Source organism: Mus musculus, chromosome 11, assembly GCF_000001635.26.
Source record: "Mus musculus strain C57BL/6J chromosome 11, GRCm38.p6 C57BL/6J".
Taxonomy (NCBI): domain Eukaryota; kingdom Metazoa; phylum Chordata; class Mammalia; order Rodentia; family Muridae; genus Mus; species Mus musculus.
The window spans coordinates 79,531,079-79,548,185 of record NC_000077.6 but is presented as its reverse complement, the minus strand read 5'-3'; the positions used below and the strand labels follow the sequence as shown (position 1 = coordinate 79,548,185).

Genomic DNA, 17,107 nt, shown 5'->3' with positions numbered 1-17,107 from the left:
CATACATGCCAGCAAAACATTCAGATACATAAAGTAAGATAAATGTAAAGAAAGAACACATTCTAAAGGACAGTGTGTACTGTAACAGAATAAACCAGTATTTCTTCTGTATATTACAGAATTTTTTTTTTCAGATGAGGTGTTATTATGTAGGCTTGGCTGGCCTAGAATTCCCTACATAGATTCAGCTGGCTTCAAGTTCACACAATCTACCTGTCTCTCCCTCCTGTGACATTATACCTTTCATATTACACATTTTAAATACGATTTTAATTTGGTTTCTTGTCATTTTTCTTTCTATACCTCCATGATCTCCAACAAAGCTTCTGTGACTGTTTCCAGGGACGTCAAAGCAAAAGTCTCCCTCTCATAGGAGCCAGGGGAGAAGGAGCGGTCCCGGTAACTGGAACGGAAGGCAATGACAGCAGCCGACTTGACTTTGCTAATGCCAAACAGTAAGTAAAATTTGGGTAACGAGAACTCTGTTAGACTGAGCCTCAAAACTTGCTTGGTCTCTTCTGTAAAAGAAAAAGAAAATTCCAATATTTTAACTCTAAAGTAGTATGTTTCATCTTCAACTAAATAAAATGTAAATATCATGCAAAAATCACACAACCATGCTCCCTAAATCAAATTCCTGATGCATTACATTAGTGGCTATATAATAAACCTGCACTAGTAATGCCAACACTATCAACTAATAATAAACTTTTAGGTTATATGATAATTACAAGTATCTGCATGACAAAGAAAGCCCTTATTGTAGCTTTCTATGGTGTGCAAGTTATTTTTATTATTTTCTTGTTTGATAAAATTTCAAATTCCTGCTTGTAGGCCTGGTGAGTCAATACTATTACAGTGAGAAACCTATAGCAGTCTGGTAAGGTAAAGCTGAGAAAGAACTGGTGAAGCGAGATCACCTCCTAGGGACTTACCACTAAAGTGAAGCTGAGAACAAGTACACAGAGAGTGAATGATATTGATGAGCAGCCCATGTGTGGAAGCTCGGAGGGACAAGGGACCTGTGGCTACTAAGAAAGTGACAACATGGAAGAGATAGGGCAGATGAGCCGCCACATCGAGGGAGTTGTTGAAGGACAGCATCAGCATGTAGCGGGCTAAAATGGCAATGTCGTCCCACATAAGATGTTGTTCTAAAGTTGGAGTTGGGGATAAGCAAGTCTTGTCAATTATTTTACACATCCTTCCAATAACCTGTAAAGAAGAACAAGTTTTACAAACATAAGACTAAAAGTTCCATCACACGTAAAATTGAGGGTGCTGGAGAGATGACTCAGAGGTTAAGAGCATCTGCTGCTCTTAGAGGGAACACTGGTTCCCAGCACCCACATGGCAGATCACAACCTTCTGCAGCTTCAGTTCCAGGGATTCTGACAACCTCTGCTGATTTCTGCGGACACTGTACACATGTGGCACACATACACATAAAAGAAACCTAAGCAAATCTAAAAAATAAATTCAGGATGGATGAGACGGCTCGGCAGGTTAGGGTGCACAGCATCCAGCTCCATACCTTGGGGGCCATCTGGTGGAAGGAGATAACTGACTCCCACAAACTATCCTGACTCCTCCATGTGTGCCACAACATGCGTGTACACAGACATTCATGCACACGTATACACACACACACACACTCTCACACACACTCTCACTCAAATCTGTTTAAACTTAGCTGGTTATAAGACAAAAACTCTCAAGATGATAAATAGATATACTATGGCATAGTCCAAGAGGTACAGAAAAAGTGGTTACCTTACTCGACACCAATTTCACATTTCCAGAAGCTAAAGCCACAGCTGTGTCTGCCATCACCTCAGCTTTGATAGACCCTAAGCCTCCTGTCGCACTGGTCTTGATGAAACTGTCAAGCACAACATCCAGCAGGTCTGTGATCTGGTGAGACAAGCAAGTCATGTTGCTGTCAAGCATGCTGCCTTTAATGAAGAAATACTCAAAAGAGCCCAAGTAATGGACATCTTGTTTTACTAGAGACTTTCAAAGTTCTAGACTTAAGAGACCTGTAAACCATGCAGGGAAGGAAGAGGGTGCCACTTGACTCCTTCAGAGGTTAAGCATCTTTGCACGACTATCTTCAGCTGCTTAGACACTATGTCTGTGCTCCAAGACAGTAACACATGACCAATCTAATTACTTTAATAATACCAGTCAGTCAGAAAAATGGCTCCAAAGCCAATTAAAATCATTTATAGGGTTTACAACATTGTCTAAGTTAAGGGCACTGCTTCCTTAAGTGATTATTTTGAAGGAATAACGTGCACCTCCCTTGTCAGGTTAAGGAAAGTTGTATCTATGCTACAACTATACATGCAAGCAGATGTTGTAAATAGCATCACTGAGAAGAAGTGACAGACATCAGTGGTGATAGAGACTAAGTACATATTTAGATGCTATTTACTAGGAATGACGACAGGTGCCTATAGCTAAACTCTATAAAATTATGCAAGGAAGAGAGCTCTGAGATGCATTAGCTATTTACAGGGCTGGGTATGTGTCTACATGCTTCTGAGGGACAGAACAGGGTGCTCTGTGTAACATGGAAACCAAGAATTACTAGCACAAAAGAGGCACTGGATAAGTGTCAGTGTAAATTCAATACCTGCCCAAGGCTCCCCCAGATTTTTGCTTGAATAGAAGGATACATCTGCTTCTCGTTTATAGTCATTGTTATTAGCTTATCAAGGATGGCAGTAACCCTTTGTCGTTTGGCATCATCATTATGCTTACAAAAACGGACTAGATTTGACAGCCATGGGGTCATATATTCCAAACAAAGGTGCTTCAATTCAATACCTGTGAAGAAAATACTCCATTAGCACAGATAGTAGAAGAAAATGACAAACATTTTAATTTTTATGTGTATGATGAGTATGTTGTGTACATGTATGTTTGTGTGCCACATACTTGCCTGGTGTCCAATAAGGCCAGAAAAGAGTGTCTGATCCCCTGGGACCAGGGTTATAAACAGTGAGCCATTACATGGGTTATAAACACTGAGCCATTACACGGGTTATACACAGTGAGCCATTACATGGGTTATACACAGTGAGCCATTACATGGGTTATACACAGTGAGCCATTACATGGGTTATACACAGTGAGCCATTACATGGGTTATAAACAGTGAGCCATTACATGGGTTATAAACACTGCGAGCCATTACATGGGTACTGGCAATCGGACCCAGGTATTCTGAAGGAACAGCCAGGACAGCTGCTCCACCTCTCTAGCCTCAGGAATGATTCAGTCATGAAGGATGCAGCAGAATTTTCCTCCAGTTAATTTAAATATTAACCCAGCAAGAAGCCTGTGATTGGGCAGTGGAAAAGGAAGGCGGGTGGAGATTTTTAGCAACGGGAGAGAGAACAGAAGAGAAAGAGGATTCAGATTCCATGTGGCTTTAAATAGCCACAGATAGCTATGAATATCATAGAAGGATAGAATGATTGGGATAACCTGTCTAATCTAGGTGGGCAGCTTGTGTCATTATCAACTGGCTCTAAAATTATTGTATGGGCATCTTGGGAATTGAGAATTCATTGATATATAAAACTGACTGATAATTATAAGTTTTAAGAGTTTTGAAAACTCAGGTGACAGCAGATGCTGGTGAGGATGTGGAGAAAGAGGAACACACTCCTCCATTGTTGGTGGGATTGTAATCTGGTACAACCATCAGGTACAACAATCAGTCTGAAGGTTCTTGAAAAAATTGGATATAGTACTACCTGAGAACCCAGCTATACCATTCCTGGGCATATACCCAAAGGATGCTCCAACATGTAACAAGGACACATGCTCCACCGTGTTTATAGCAGCCTTATTTATAAAAGCCTGCTGGAAACAACCCAGATGCCCCTCAACAGAGGAATGGATACAGAAAATGCGATACATTTACATAATGGAATACTACTCAGTTATTAAAAACAATGGCTTCATGAAATTCTAAGGCAAATGGATGGAACTTGAAAATATCATCCTGAGTGAGGTAACTTAATCACAAAAGAACACACACATGGTATGCTCTCATTGATAAGTGGATATTAGACTAAATAATATCGGAATACCCAAGATACATTTCACAGACCATATGAAGCCCAAGAAGAAGGAAGACCAAAGTGTGGATGCTTCAGTGCTTCTTAGAAGGGGGAACACAATACTCACAGGAGGAAATATGGAGACAGAGTGTGGAACAGAGACTGAAGGAAAGGCCATCCAGAGACTGCCCCACCTGGGGCTCCATCCCATATACAGATACCAGACATTATTGCAGATGCCAAGAAGTGCATGCTGACAGGAGCCTGATAGAGCTGTCTCCTGAGAGCCTCTTTTAGAGCCTGGCAAATACAGAGGTGGGTGCTCTCAGCCAACCATTGGACTGAGCACAGGGTCTCCAATGGAGGAGTTAGAGAAAGGACTGAAGGAGCTGAAGGGGTTTGCAACCCATAGGAAGAATAACAATATCAACCAACCAGATCTCCCAGAGCTCCCAGGGACTAAGCCACCAACCAAGGATTACACATGGAGGAACCCATGGCTCCAGCCGCATATGTAGCAGAGGATGGCCTTGTCAGACATTAATGGGAGGAAAGGCCTTTGGTCCTGGGAAGGCTACATGCCCCAGTGTAGGGGAATGCCAGGGTGGGGAGGCAGAAGTGGGTGGGCAGTGGGTAAGCACCCTCATAGAAGCAGGGGGAGGGCGGGTAGGATAGGGAGTTTCCAGAGGGGAAACTGGGAAAGGGGATAACATTTGAAATGTAAATAAGAAAAGATATCCAATTAAAAAAAAAGGGGGGGGGTTTGATTTACTGGGTTAAGGGGATTTGTGATGGCTAGTTGCAGGGCGTAGATGGCTGGAAAGGTACAAGCGGCTCTGAGGCAGGTGAACTGGAGCTGGGGCTAGTGGAAGCAGCAAGACTGAGACCTCTGGGGCCAGAGAGTAGCTGGGTATAGCGCGGAATGGTCTCTCTCTCTTTTTTAATATTTCCCACAACAAAGGACCAGAGAGAAGGTTGAAGATAAAGATTTTTATCTTGAATTAGGCCTAGACAAACATTTTGATAAGAGGTAAAGACACTTTGAAAAAAACTAAATTTAAAGTAAGAAAGCCAAGCTAGAAGGTGGTGGCACACACCTTTAATCCCAGCACTTGGAGGCAGAGGCAGGCGGATCTCTGAGTTTGAGGAGGTGGTACTGAGAGAAGCTGACGGACACTAGGAATACTATAGGCTATGATCTAGAAGATCTTTTCATGATTATTCCCTGTCAAAGCTCATTAATTAACATCTACTCACTTAACAGCTGGGAACGTTACTATGACAAGATATATCTTAGTTTTAAAGTAGCAACAGAAAAACAATATGCTATAAACATCTCTGCATTAATTCTTTTAAAAAAAATGTGTGTGCAAGGGTATGTGTGTCCTGGTGAGGTCAGAGGAGAACTCTGTGGGACTGGCTTCTTCCCTCCACCCTTACATAAGCCCCAGGGATTGAAGTTAGGTTATCAGGCTTTGTGGCATGACACTTTTCCTATTGTGCCATCTTGCTGGTTCCTTAGCATTGATTTTTTTCAGGAAAATATTAAAAAGTAGAACTATAATGTCAAAAAATGTAAAATATTCTTTAACTTTATTTTTATCTTGTTTACTTTTATCTTATATGTACTGGTGTTTTGCCTGCATTTATGTCTGTGTGAGGATACTGCATCCACTGAACTGGAGTTATACAGCTGTGAGCTGCCGTGTTGGTGCTGGAAATAGAACCTGGCACCTGTGGAAGAACAACCAGTCTCTTATCCACCGGGCCATCTCTCCAGCCCCAGATGGAAATATTCTTAAGGGTCGAATCTACTTCTAAATGTCTTTCTAGAAACATTGTTCTTGTTTACAATGCTACAGACCCTCAGGATTTAATCTTTAAAAGACGTTTTTCACAATTCTTTCAATATGTAATTTTTATTAACAAACTTAAAAATATTTTTTTTTTAGTATTATGCTACCGTGACTCATTTACTAAGCTACAGAGAGGAGCCCTGAACTAAGGACGTTAATCTTTCCATGTTCAGTGAAGCCACCTCCCAGCCCAGCTTAGTCACACACCGGTGTGTTCTTTTTTCTGTGGAGATCTTCCAGAGTCTCGTGAAGCGATCTCTTCCTTCCTCCCTGCACCTTCCTCCTGGGTGTGCTGCTCTCACACACACTACTCACATAAAAGCATCTAAGCCCCACCTCTACCAATGCTTCTAAATGCAGTCAGAACTTACACTGGTATGTTTTGTGTAGGTAACCTACACTTTTCAAACTTATTTCTTAAGTGATTTCATCTCACTAATCAGTTTGTGACACTTGAGCTGTCTGTTTCTCTTAAATAGATCTGCTGGCTGAGTTTTGAACATTCATGTTTTGATTACTATGCCATTACAACATGTAAGTGAGGAGACATCTGTACTATCACATCTGCACTCTCTTTCTTTATAACATTTTCTTAGCTGTTTATTTTCAGTAAAATTTAAAATATTTTGAAAATTTCAAATTCCATGGGAATTTCAAACTCTTTGATGGGACTGTATTAAATATGAAATAGTCCCAGAAGAGCTGTTTGTGCAAGACACAGTATGCCTGTCCACTCACTCAGGTATCTTCACGCATTTATAGTTACTAATAACGTTGTACTTTTCTTGTTTCTCAAATGTACAATCTCTCTTCAGAGTTACACTCCTACATCTTCCACTTGACGGAAAAAAATAGAACAAAACGTACCTATGCAGTCTTTTTATCTTTTAACTAATTTATCTTATTTTACATGTAAGGGTGTTTTGCTTGTATGCATGTCTGTGCAGCATGTGCATGCAGTGCCTGAAAAATCCAAAAGAAGGCATCAGATCCCCTGAAACTGGCTTCACAGGTGGCTGTGAGCTGCCATGTGGGTGATAGGAATCAAACCAGGGTCCTATGCAAGAGTAACCTGTGCTTTCAACCACTGAGCCATCTCTCCAGCTCCAATCAGACACAGTCTTGATGAACTGTTAAAGCACTTAATCACCTAATACTGAGATATTAAGATATGATTTTGAATGCAGAATGCAGGGGGAAAAGCTGTATGTATTATATGGAGAAGAAAATGTCAGCAACTAAGCCAGGCAAAGATCAGCAGCTATGTTAGTACAGGGTATGAAGGAGGACAGATGTTAAAAAGAATAAATATTAAATTAATGAAATTTATTAAAACAAACTCAGTGCTGACTCTGGATCTGGCATCATCTACCAACAGATGTCCAATAAAAATCATAGTTCCAACTCAACTATAAAAGGAAAAGCAACTATTTCCTTAATATCTTATCTAAAAAAAGAAGTGGTAAAGTTCATGGCGCTGAAATAAAGAAGGAAATCTGTCCAACAGCCTACAGGGAAGAGGGTCCCACAGAGTTCTGATAGGTCTCTTTGTACATCCCACCAGGATTTTCTTTCAGAGGTCCTTTAGTTACAGGGTACCACAGACAAAAAAAAAAAAAAAAAAAAGCAAGTGAGAGACTCCTAGTAAATTCCCAAACAAAAGAGTTTTCTTTGAATTGTCTTAAAAGTCATTTTTAATATTAAGGAAAGTCATTACTTACTAGATTTGCTAAATCCAGAAATACACTCTTCCAAAAACTCTAAGGTGAGGTGTGGCTCATTGGCTGCGAGCGTCTTACTGATAGAGACAATGAAGAGTGTGTTGTTGGCAGGGATGCATAACCCCGATGTCTCTAGCAACTGACCTTCAATCTTTAAATTAAAGGTGCAGGTTAAGGCACACAGGAGATTATAGGCAGCAGACCTAAGAGAAGACATGAAGGAGATTGTTTTACATTTTCTTTGTTTGTAGTTACATTTTCCCCACAACATACAACTCTAGGTTTTATCACAAAGCACGGTCGATTCTTTCTCAGTGTTACAACTGACTAGAGGCAGAATGTGCGGCAAGCCCCAAACAGGAGAGTGAGAAAAACCAGTCCTGAAGTCAGCGCCGGACGAGAAGAGCCCAGGACACTCTTAAGAGGTGCTGGCCTTCCTAGAAATCTTCATGGGAGCATAAACCAGTAAAGATTTAGGGTCTTGGGTGATCAATAGAAGTAAATGACTGAATAAAGGCATGCCATGTATTATGAGTGAAGTCAACACTATGCTCACAGATCCAATTAAACAGAGAAGGAGAGTGAGGAGGACTCTGGCAGTGCACACCTTTCATCTTGGCACTAGGGAGGCAGATGTAGGCTATGAATATGAGGCCAGCCTTTTCTACATCAAGTTCCAGACAGTCAGGGCTACATAGCAAGAGAACTTTATGTTTTAAGAGGAGGCATCTAGGCCAGGCAGTGGTGGTGCACGCTTTTAATCCCAGCACTCCGGTGGCAGAGGCAGGAGGATTTCTGAGTTTGAGGGCAGCCTGGTCTACAGAGTGAGTTCCAGGACAGCCAGGGCCACAAGAGGCACCTAATCAAATAATGTTTAAAGTGTTAAAGTAAGGATAACCTCGGAATGTTTATGTTGTCCAATTTACATTGTAAACCAGAGGTTAAAACAAAAATTAACTCTAGTTAAAAAGCTGCAACTACATTTTCTATTCTATGACCTTAATCTATGATCTATAACCACTGGAACCAATAATGTATTACCTATGGTCTATTAGAACAGAAAGTATATTATAAATACATACATATGTATTTAAGCAAACTACAAAAATTAACAAAGTCTTGAGGTTTGCGCTGTAGCAGCTCAGAGGTAGAATGGTTTCCTTACATGTATGAGCCTGTGGGTTCAATCCCTAGCACTTCAAAATAACACGTGTCATTCCACCCCCACCCCACCCCACCCCACCAAATCTCAGGCTCAGTTTTTTTTTTCCATTTTTTATTAGGTATTTAGCTCATTTACATTCCCAATGCTATACCAAAAGTCCCCCATACCCACCCACCCCCATCAGGCTCAGTTTTAAAATGCAGCAAAACAAACAGCTGGGCTTCTCAGTGAACTTCAGGCTTTCACTACGTCTGAGTTTCTGACATGTTGACACAGGAGGAAAAGCTATGGAGATGGGACGTTTGCCCAAAGGTGTTTTATTTTCTCTGGGATGCTATCCTTTACTAACTTGGAAAGTGGGATGGTTTCACTTAAGCCAAGGTGGCCATTAGCATTATTTAACAGAGATGGCAAGTGGCAAGGCATTGTGGCACAGGCCTGTACCCCTAGCATTCAGTGGAAGCAGCGCCAGGAGGACTGTAATTCCAGGTTAGAAAGACAAAATACCCAACTGATAAACAATAAAGATCTATTTGGAATCGAAAAGTAAAGACAGGCCTTATAGCTCAATTTCCCTAAACATGAGAATACATATTACTGTCTGTGAATTTATGCTTATCTTTCTCTGACTGATAAGTCATACTATGCTGATGCTATTTTATATTACCTAAGAGTCATAAAAAACTGGGCTTCCATAACTTGGGTACGTGTCAAAGAGCCTTCTAAGGTAAGGAGAGCCAAGTACACATACAATTTACCAAGCCATCTGTGAGAGTCCATGAGGCCTATGGAAGTAACATAAAAATAAAAATAAATCTGTTGACTATTGTCCTGCTTTCCTTTTTCCTGAGATAGTCTTATTATGTAGCCCTGGCTATCCCACAGTTTGCTATGCAGACCTCACAGATCCACTCGTGTGTGTCTTCTGAGTACAGGTATCAGATACATATGTTACACATCTGACTTACAAATTTTAATTACATTTATTCATTTATGTACTGTGTGTGTGTGTGTGTGTGTGTGTTTGCACGCGCGCACGCATGCATGTGGACACATACAAGGAAGTCAAAGAACAACTTTTGGGATTTAGTTCTCTCCTTCAGGCTTGTGATGAGCTCTTTTATCCACTGAGACATCTTGCTGGACACATTTTTTTTCCTTCTAAATAAAGGCAAATTTGAAAGCTTATAAGGCCCAGCATAAACCCTGGGTTATGTTATATCCTAAGGGAGAGTTCCTGAATCTGAGAATTAAGCATCTCTTATCTAAAATGACCATATTCAGATATGTTCAGGGTTTGAAATATTTACATAGATTTTGCAGAATGAGCATCTATGATTAAAAGCTCTGAAATTGGGGTGGGGGTGGTGAAAGTGACCTTAATTCCAGCAAGTTCTTGGCCAGCCTGAGCTACACAGAGAGAGCTCGTCTTAATAAAGTGACATGTCAGAAAGTCTGGACAAAGTACATAAGAGATTTCAGATTCTGGAGCGTCTTGGAATTCAGACTAGGAAAGTTCTACCTCCATAAGTGAAATTCTCGACCTTCTTAAGATACCGAAGATAAAGAATCATCCACACATGGAAAGAAAAGGAAGAGAAAGGAGGTGGGAATAGGAAGTGGGAAAACACCATTCGCTAAGCACAAACCATTGGCCTGTGTTATAGACCTGACTGCAAATGCTACTGTCAAACCTTCACCTGATAGGTACATTAGGAAGGCATTGTTACCAATATTTTACCAAAAAGGAGAGTTCCCCACTGTGCCTGAAAGCAAGCTGTGTTACAACATAGCAGCTCCCCACCAAACCACATCTGCTGAGTCTACAGGCTGGGCTGTGCTTCTGCCTGAGCTGTGCAGCAGACAATGCCTAGGCGCCTCATGCACGATGCCCAGCAGTGTTCTCTGTCAGTTTCCAGGTATACATTGCCTTGCACTTGGCCACAGCCGCGACAGAACGTGGTATTTGACTGTGATGCTCTCCAGACAGTAATATTCTTTTTGTTCATGTTGCTCTGTTGCTGAGGCAAAGGAAGAGCACCAGAAGATTTCTTTAGAGAAAACTCCTGAGATGACACAGGTAGGACGCAGTAATGTATCCGATTCATTAAACTTTAGGCCTTCCCTTGCCCTTAACAGTGGCACTCAGTTAACAACAGTGAGATACTATTCAACTTGAAGTGAATTTAATTAAAAAAAAAAAAAAAAAGGAAGGGTGGGAGAGAAATACCTACCGTAAACTAGGGTCTGAACTGCCCAAATTCAGTAACGCAATATTAAGCAGTGTCCCAGGGACATCCTTTGGTCGAATCTTGGTATGCTGAGGGATGGAGTCAGGTTGTGACAGCTCCCAGCGGGTCCTGATATGAATGATAGACTGAACAATGGCTTCACATTCTTGGTGCATGAAGGTCAGTGGTGTGCCTTGGTTTGCAATGGTTAGAGTGAACTGGTTCTCATCAACTAGGCAGATCTCTTCGATTTCAGAAGCATAGTAAATATCATTTAAAAAGACGGATTGCCCCAAAACTTTTGTTCTTTCTGCTGAAGTTACCTGAACAGCAGTAGAACCAACCTGAGAAACGGTGTGAGGAAGGAATAGATTCCAGTTACACAGAATTCTCAGAAGCTCCAAAACCCAACTCATTCCCCCCCCACGCCATGTTAGCTATGAGATTATTTAGTTTACTTTAACACTTACTTATAAATACTCTCAAAAGAAACTGGATCCAACAGAAAAAAATCATTTTTCTTTTAAAAAAGGCCAAGAATTTTATAAATACTGAAGGGGGTAAAACTCACCACTCTGAAAAACCATGATGCAATCAACAGAACTATGTCGCCAGGTCCTTTCCATTCCACACAGCCAACCACTGGGCAGAGTTCAGTCTATAGCATTTTTTTTTTTTTTTTTTTTGCCCCTTACCCAAACTAAGTACCTTAAAAATTAATCTATTTTGTGTGTATGAGTGTTTGCCTGCATATATATCTCTGCTTCACATGTGTGCCTGGTGTCCTCGGGAGCCAGAAGATCCCTTGGAACTGGAGTTACAGACAGTTATGACCCACCATGCGGGCTCTGGGGACTGAATCCTGGATCTCTAGAAGAGCAGCCAGTGCTCTTAACCACTGTGCCACCACTCAGGCTTTATGAGAGTGTCTTGTAAGTGTGCAATTTTCTGTAGAACCACAATAAAGATAGAAGTCTTGGTCTTCCCACATCTGGATGGAACTAATATTAGATATGCAACTATGAGAACATTTGTAGAGATCACAATATAACCTGGTTAGTCAGGAAAGGCAACAAATATTTAAAACAGACCAGAGGTTACCTTAATAGAAACTTTGGTGTCCTTGTGAGCTAACTTGAGAGCATTGTGGAAAACCTTTAGATCTTCTTCCAAAGCCAAGGTAGCAGCAGGGAGTTTCTGTTGCTCATGCTCTATATGTTCAGCCAGCTTCCCAGGACAGTCGATGAAAATGAGCCTTTTGCTGCCCTTGAGGCCAGTCAGCAGCCGCTCATGGTATTTGGTATACTCCCTGACCCAGGAGTTACAGTTATAGATATAGACTGCAGAGACGTTGTCATAGGCAAAGCCAGGAAAGACAACAAACCACTTAGAGAGGAAGTCTGTTTTAAAGCGATTGCTAGGCCCAGTATGGGTAAGGTCCACTACAATTTCATATGGCTTTGCATAATATGGCTTTAAAGTCAGCAAGACATGGTATATCAGCAGATCACCATTGATCTGGCCAGTTTTGAACCTAAGGAAGGCAACAAAAAAAGGATAGATTGTTAAAATGTTCTGAATGTACAGAATATAAGTATTTTTGTTTACCTTTACTAATTGTGTGTGCATGTCGGTGTGAGCGTGTGCATGCGTGTGGAAGCCAGAAGACAACACAGCACACCCATGGGGGCAAGAGTCAGCTCCCCTCGCTCCCTACCAGGTATGCTGTGCAGACTGGATTTAGGTTGTCAGGCTTATAATGACAGCATCGTCACCTGTTGGGCCATCTCACTGACCCCTTTGAAAAATTTTATCGTTAATCTTTTCATATTTCTAGTTCTGAGCTTAGCCTTTAATGCTGAGCTATCTCTCTGGTTCTGATTAATTTTCTAAAGAGAACAATGATATAAAACAAGTCTTCAAAGTATGGATTTTTTTGTTTTATATTTTCCAGGCTTTAAGCAATAAGGATAAAGAGAGAAGAAACAAACTCCTTAAAAATTATGGCAATAGCAACAAATCTGCCTATCAAGAAAGAAGACAGTGAAAGACACTGGGTACTCCTCAGAGAGGCCAGTGGCTGGAAAAGATGCTCAGAAGCTGAGGCCAATCCATGGAGCTGACCTTGAACAGAAGGTGGCTCAGCAATGAACACAAAGACTCAAGTCAGGACAATGAAGCCAGAGGCTTAAATCCCAGGCTAAATCATAGTTCGAATTGTGGGGGTTTGAGAGCTTTTCTCCATGTTTGTAATTAAGAAAATACACAGCCCTGGGATTTGTTTGCTTGTTTATTATGTTTCAAAGACAGGGTTTCTCTTTGTAGCTATGACTATGCAGGAATTCACTTTGTAAACTCACAGAGATCCACCTCCCTCTGCCTCCCGAGTGCTGGGATTAAAGGGCTGCATCATTACTGCTCAGCCGAGGGATTATAAATTTTATCTTGGGATAGGAAGGAAAAGTCTTCCTCAAAACCCAAAGAGAAGGAGCTGAGAAGTGAAAAGACAGTCTGGAGTTTGGCTATAATCTGAGTCATAGATAAAATTCTCCCCCATGGTTAGATTTATCCAGGCTGTTCAGCTGTATAAGCTAATGTTCCATGTTTTGATTAAACCACATTAGGTCATACACCACGTCCACTTGGCTTGGGTCCTGGAAATCTGACTGGAGCAGTGAAGGAATCAAGAAAGGGCTGACACAAATGCACAAGCAGACAAGCTGGGGGGAGGTGGGCTGTGTGCACTCTGATGGTGCTGCACCAACAACTGCAGCAAGCCTAACCCTCAGGAAATGTATTAGGTACAGCGAGGCCACCTAGTCTTGACAGGAGACTTCTGTAAGTGAGCAGTCTCCAGCTTTACCGACCAGGGGGAAAGAGAGCTGCAATTGCCAACTTTGGCACACACTGGTCAACTGTTGGTAAACACTCATATTTGTACACCCTGCCAACATCCTAGGGACGAGAGGACGGCTCTGCAGTCCTTCCCAGCCCACCATGGGTGTATGGGGGTGTGTGAGAGAAGCTTTGCCACTGCCATGGACCTGAGGCATTCAAACACCATTCATTCCTCAGGACTTGATTTGGTCCTTACACATTCACCCGCAGTTTCCCCCGCTTCCCCAGGCACACTTGGCTCACAACTGAAAGAGCACAAGTAGGCACAGAAGGAAGCTCGGAAGAGTGCTGTGCTTGACTAACTCAGGCCCACTGTTCCTTATGCTCCATTATCTCTGAGTTATGATAAGTATCTTCATGTAAAAACTTTTAATCTTGTCAAAAAATAAAATGACAAGTTAAATTATTTTTAAAATGAAACAAACAGTTTAAGATTAAAAAGAATAAATGATAAAAGACACCCCCCCCCACCACTTGAGGCAGCTGGGAGAGCTGGTCATGACAGAGAGTGAACTGGCACCACCACCAGCTGCAGCACTTGGGAGAGCAGGCCCTGCACCTTGCCTGCTCAATATAGTAGAGCTGGCCCTCACAGAGAAGGCAGGTGGGCCCGCCCTGAGAGGGTGAGAACTGGCCTGACCCTTTGCTATCTGCAGCACTTGAGAGAGTGGGACCCATGCCTCAGCTGGGCTGACTCTGGAGGTGTGAGTACGGATAAGCCTCTCTGAGGGCTTGCGAGCAGGAGAACTGACGCTGCCTCTTGACGACGGCAGCATTAAGTGGGCTAGCTGCAGCAGTGCTAGAGAGCTTGCCCCTGGTGGTGTGGATAAAAAAGACCTGGCATGCTGATGAGCTTAGCTATCATCTAGGCTCAGATCCAGGGCTTTGAGTTGGCCCATCCCTAAATCTTTATTATCTGTGAACTGGGGGAGCTCATGAAAGGGACAATCTTGTTGGTCCAGACCTGAAGGAACTCCATGACAGAGGGCAACAATGGGATGTCTGGGAGGAGTCCCAATGAGAATCCAATACTGATGGTGTGACAGAAGCCAGGGACCTCAGAAAGAGACCAATGACTCATTGCAATGAACATTTGCAAGTGAAGATGTGTGAAGCACAGGGATATACTGTGGGACACACTGTGACATACTACAGCTTCCATGATGAGATGTTTTCTATGCTTTGTTTTGTTTACTTCATTTATTGTTTGTTTTTTATTATCTTTGGGAGTGAGGTTTGCAAGCGTGGAGGGCAAATACAAGGGCATGAGGAGATGGGACTGTGGGGTACATGATTTGAAACTCACAGTCAATTAAAAAGTTGAAAAAAGCTGGGCAGTGGTGGCGAATGCCTTTAATCCCAGCACTTGGGAGGCAGAGGCAGGCAGATTTCTGAGTTCGAGGCCAGCGTAGTCTACAGAGTGAGTTCCAGGACAGTCAGGGTTATACAGAGAAACCTTGTCTCAAAAACACCAACCAACCAACCAACCAACCAAATAAACAAACAAAAAGTTGAAAAAAGAAAAAGAAAATACACAGGTTGGCTATTCCTATTCTGAAAAACACTTTCTGAATGCCATCAGATGCCAGGGTGGACAATTCAAACCCAATGCTCAAACCATAGATACACTAAAGTGCAACTTTGCCTTCAGTTATATGTATAAGGTACATATGAAACAGACGAATTTTGTGTTTAGCATTCACTATCCACCTAAAATCTCATTTTATGTGTATGTAAATGTGAATATTGCAAAATCTGAAGGAAATCTAAACCTGCAAATATTTGGATTTAAGCACTTTGGACAAATTCAGCCTGCATGATGTAGTCTATATCACTCACAAGAGAAACAACAGAGGGGAAAAAAACAGTGTGACATTCAAAAGAAGGTAAGACCAACGTGAAATTACAAATATATAGGGAAAACTATGTAGATATTTTAAAAATCCAGTGTAGACTCTGATAGAAGGAAGTTTGAGCTGAACAGAAAAGAGAAGTGGGGCTTGAGGAGAGGTGGAAAGGAAAGAGTGTGTTCTACACTAACTAGAGAATGAGATCCACATAGGTGAGCTTACAGAGATGCAGATGTAAACAAAGGAAGGCAACAGCCGTGAGGGGCAGAAAGGCCTCAGTGTTTGCCTGGGGGTGGATATTTGTCAAGCTATGCTCTGTGGACTGCCAGTGTCAGAGCCCACTATCCTGCTTGCTGGAAATCAACTGGCTGGTACCAGCACAGGCCTACTAATAAAAATGTATGTAGAGAGCATGACACTTTGCTGCTTTAAAACAATATTCTCAATTTTGCAAATATTTTGGAATCACTTTTGAAAATATAGGCAACTTTTTTGACTTTTAGTAAGAATCAAGGAGGCTGTGGCATTGGTCAGTTGACCGAGTACTTGCCTAGTGGATGTATGAAAGCTTAGGTGCAATTCCTAGCGCTCAGATGGATGTGGTGATAAAAGCCTGTGATCCCAGCACATGGGAGCAAGGCAAGATGACCATAAAGGCAAGGTCGTCCTCAGCTCCATATTGAGTTCTAGGCCAGTTTCAACTCCACAAGAAGCTGTTTCAGGCTGCTCTTTATTGAAGGAAAATGGAGGAGCAGTGGATCTGGGAAAGAGGAGGTACGGGGCAGACTGAGGAGAGGAGGGAGGGGAAGCTGTGGTTGGGATGGACTGTGAGAGGAGATTTAAAAAAAAAAGGAAAACCAGCAAAACCCAAAAATATTCAAAGCTACCATGGGCAACTTAATAAACTTGACTCAAAATAAAAAGGAGGGGAGGTGTGAAAGACTTGGCTCAGCAGGTGCTGGTCATGCAAACCTGGTGACATCAAAACCTACATAAAGGTAGGCGTAGATAACTGCGATCAGTCCCAGTGACACCATAAAAATAAATAAAAATTTAAATTATATAAATTAAAAGTGGTCATCTTTTTAAGGAGATGAGAAAGTGTCTAATGATCCCTGGAGATTAGTGTGGTGCTCATTCAGAAAAAGGGAGGAGATGATCAAAGACAGCGTTAGAGATGCGTGACATGTGTGGGGCTAGTGAGGAAACAAGCACCTCAGAAAACCTGAAGGGAGGATCGTAGTGAGACAGGATCAGAGGGGATCTGCTGTGACCCAGGCTTCGGTACGATCAGCAGAACCAAGGAGATC

The 17,107-nt window shown here is 42.0% G+C and overlaps 1 protein-coding gene across 9 annotated transcripts in view; it reads right to left on the bottom strand.

The window, feature by feature from the left end:
- Positions 1–17,107, bottom strand: part of Nf1 (neurofibromin 1) — a 242,020-nt gene that overhangs the window by 33,424 nt on the left and 191,489 nt on the right. For all 9 annotated transcript variants that reach the window (XM_006532442.4, XM_006532436.4, XM_006532438.4 and 6 more), the window contains 7 exons: positions 12,151–12,583; positions 11,053–11,393; positions 7,654–7,856; positions 2,639–2,832; positions 1,774–1,914; positions 936–1,215; positions 304–518 (listed from right to left, as the gene is read on the bottom strand). In XM_006532442.4, coding sequence (XP_006532505.1) covers positions 304–518; positions 936–1,215; positions 1,774–1,914; positions 2,639–2,832; positions 7,654–7,856; positions 11,053–11,393; positions 12,151–12,583 — 1,807 coding nt within the window. The remainder of the gene's footprint in view (positions 1–303; positions 519–935; positions 1,216–1,773; positions 1,915–2,638; positions 2,833–7,653; positions 7,857–11,052; positions 11,394–12,150; positions 12,584–17,107) is intronic.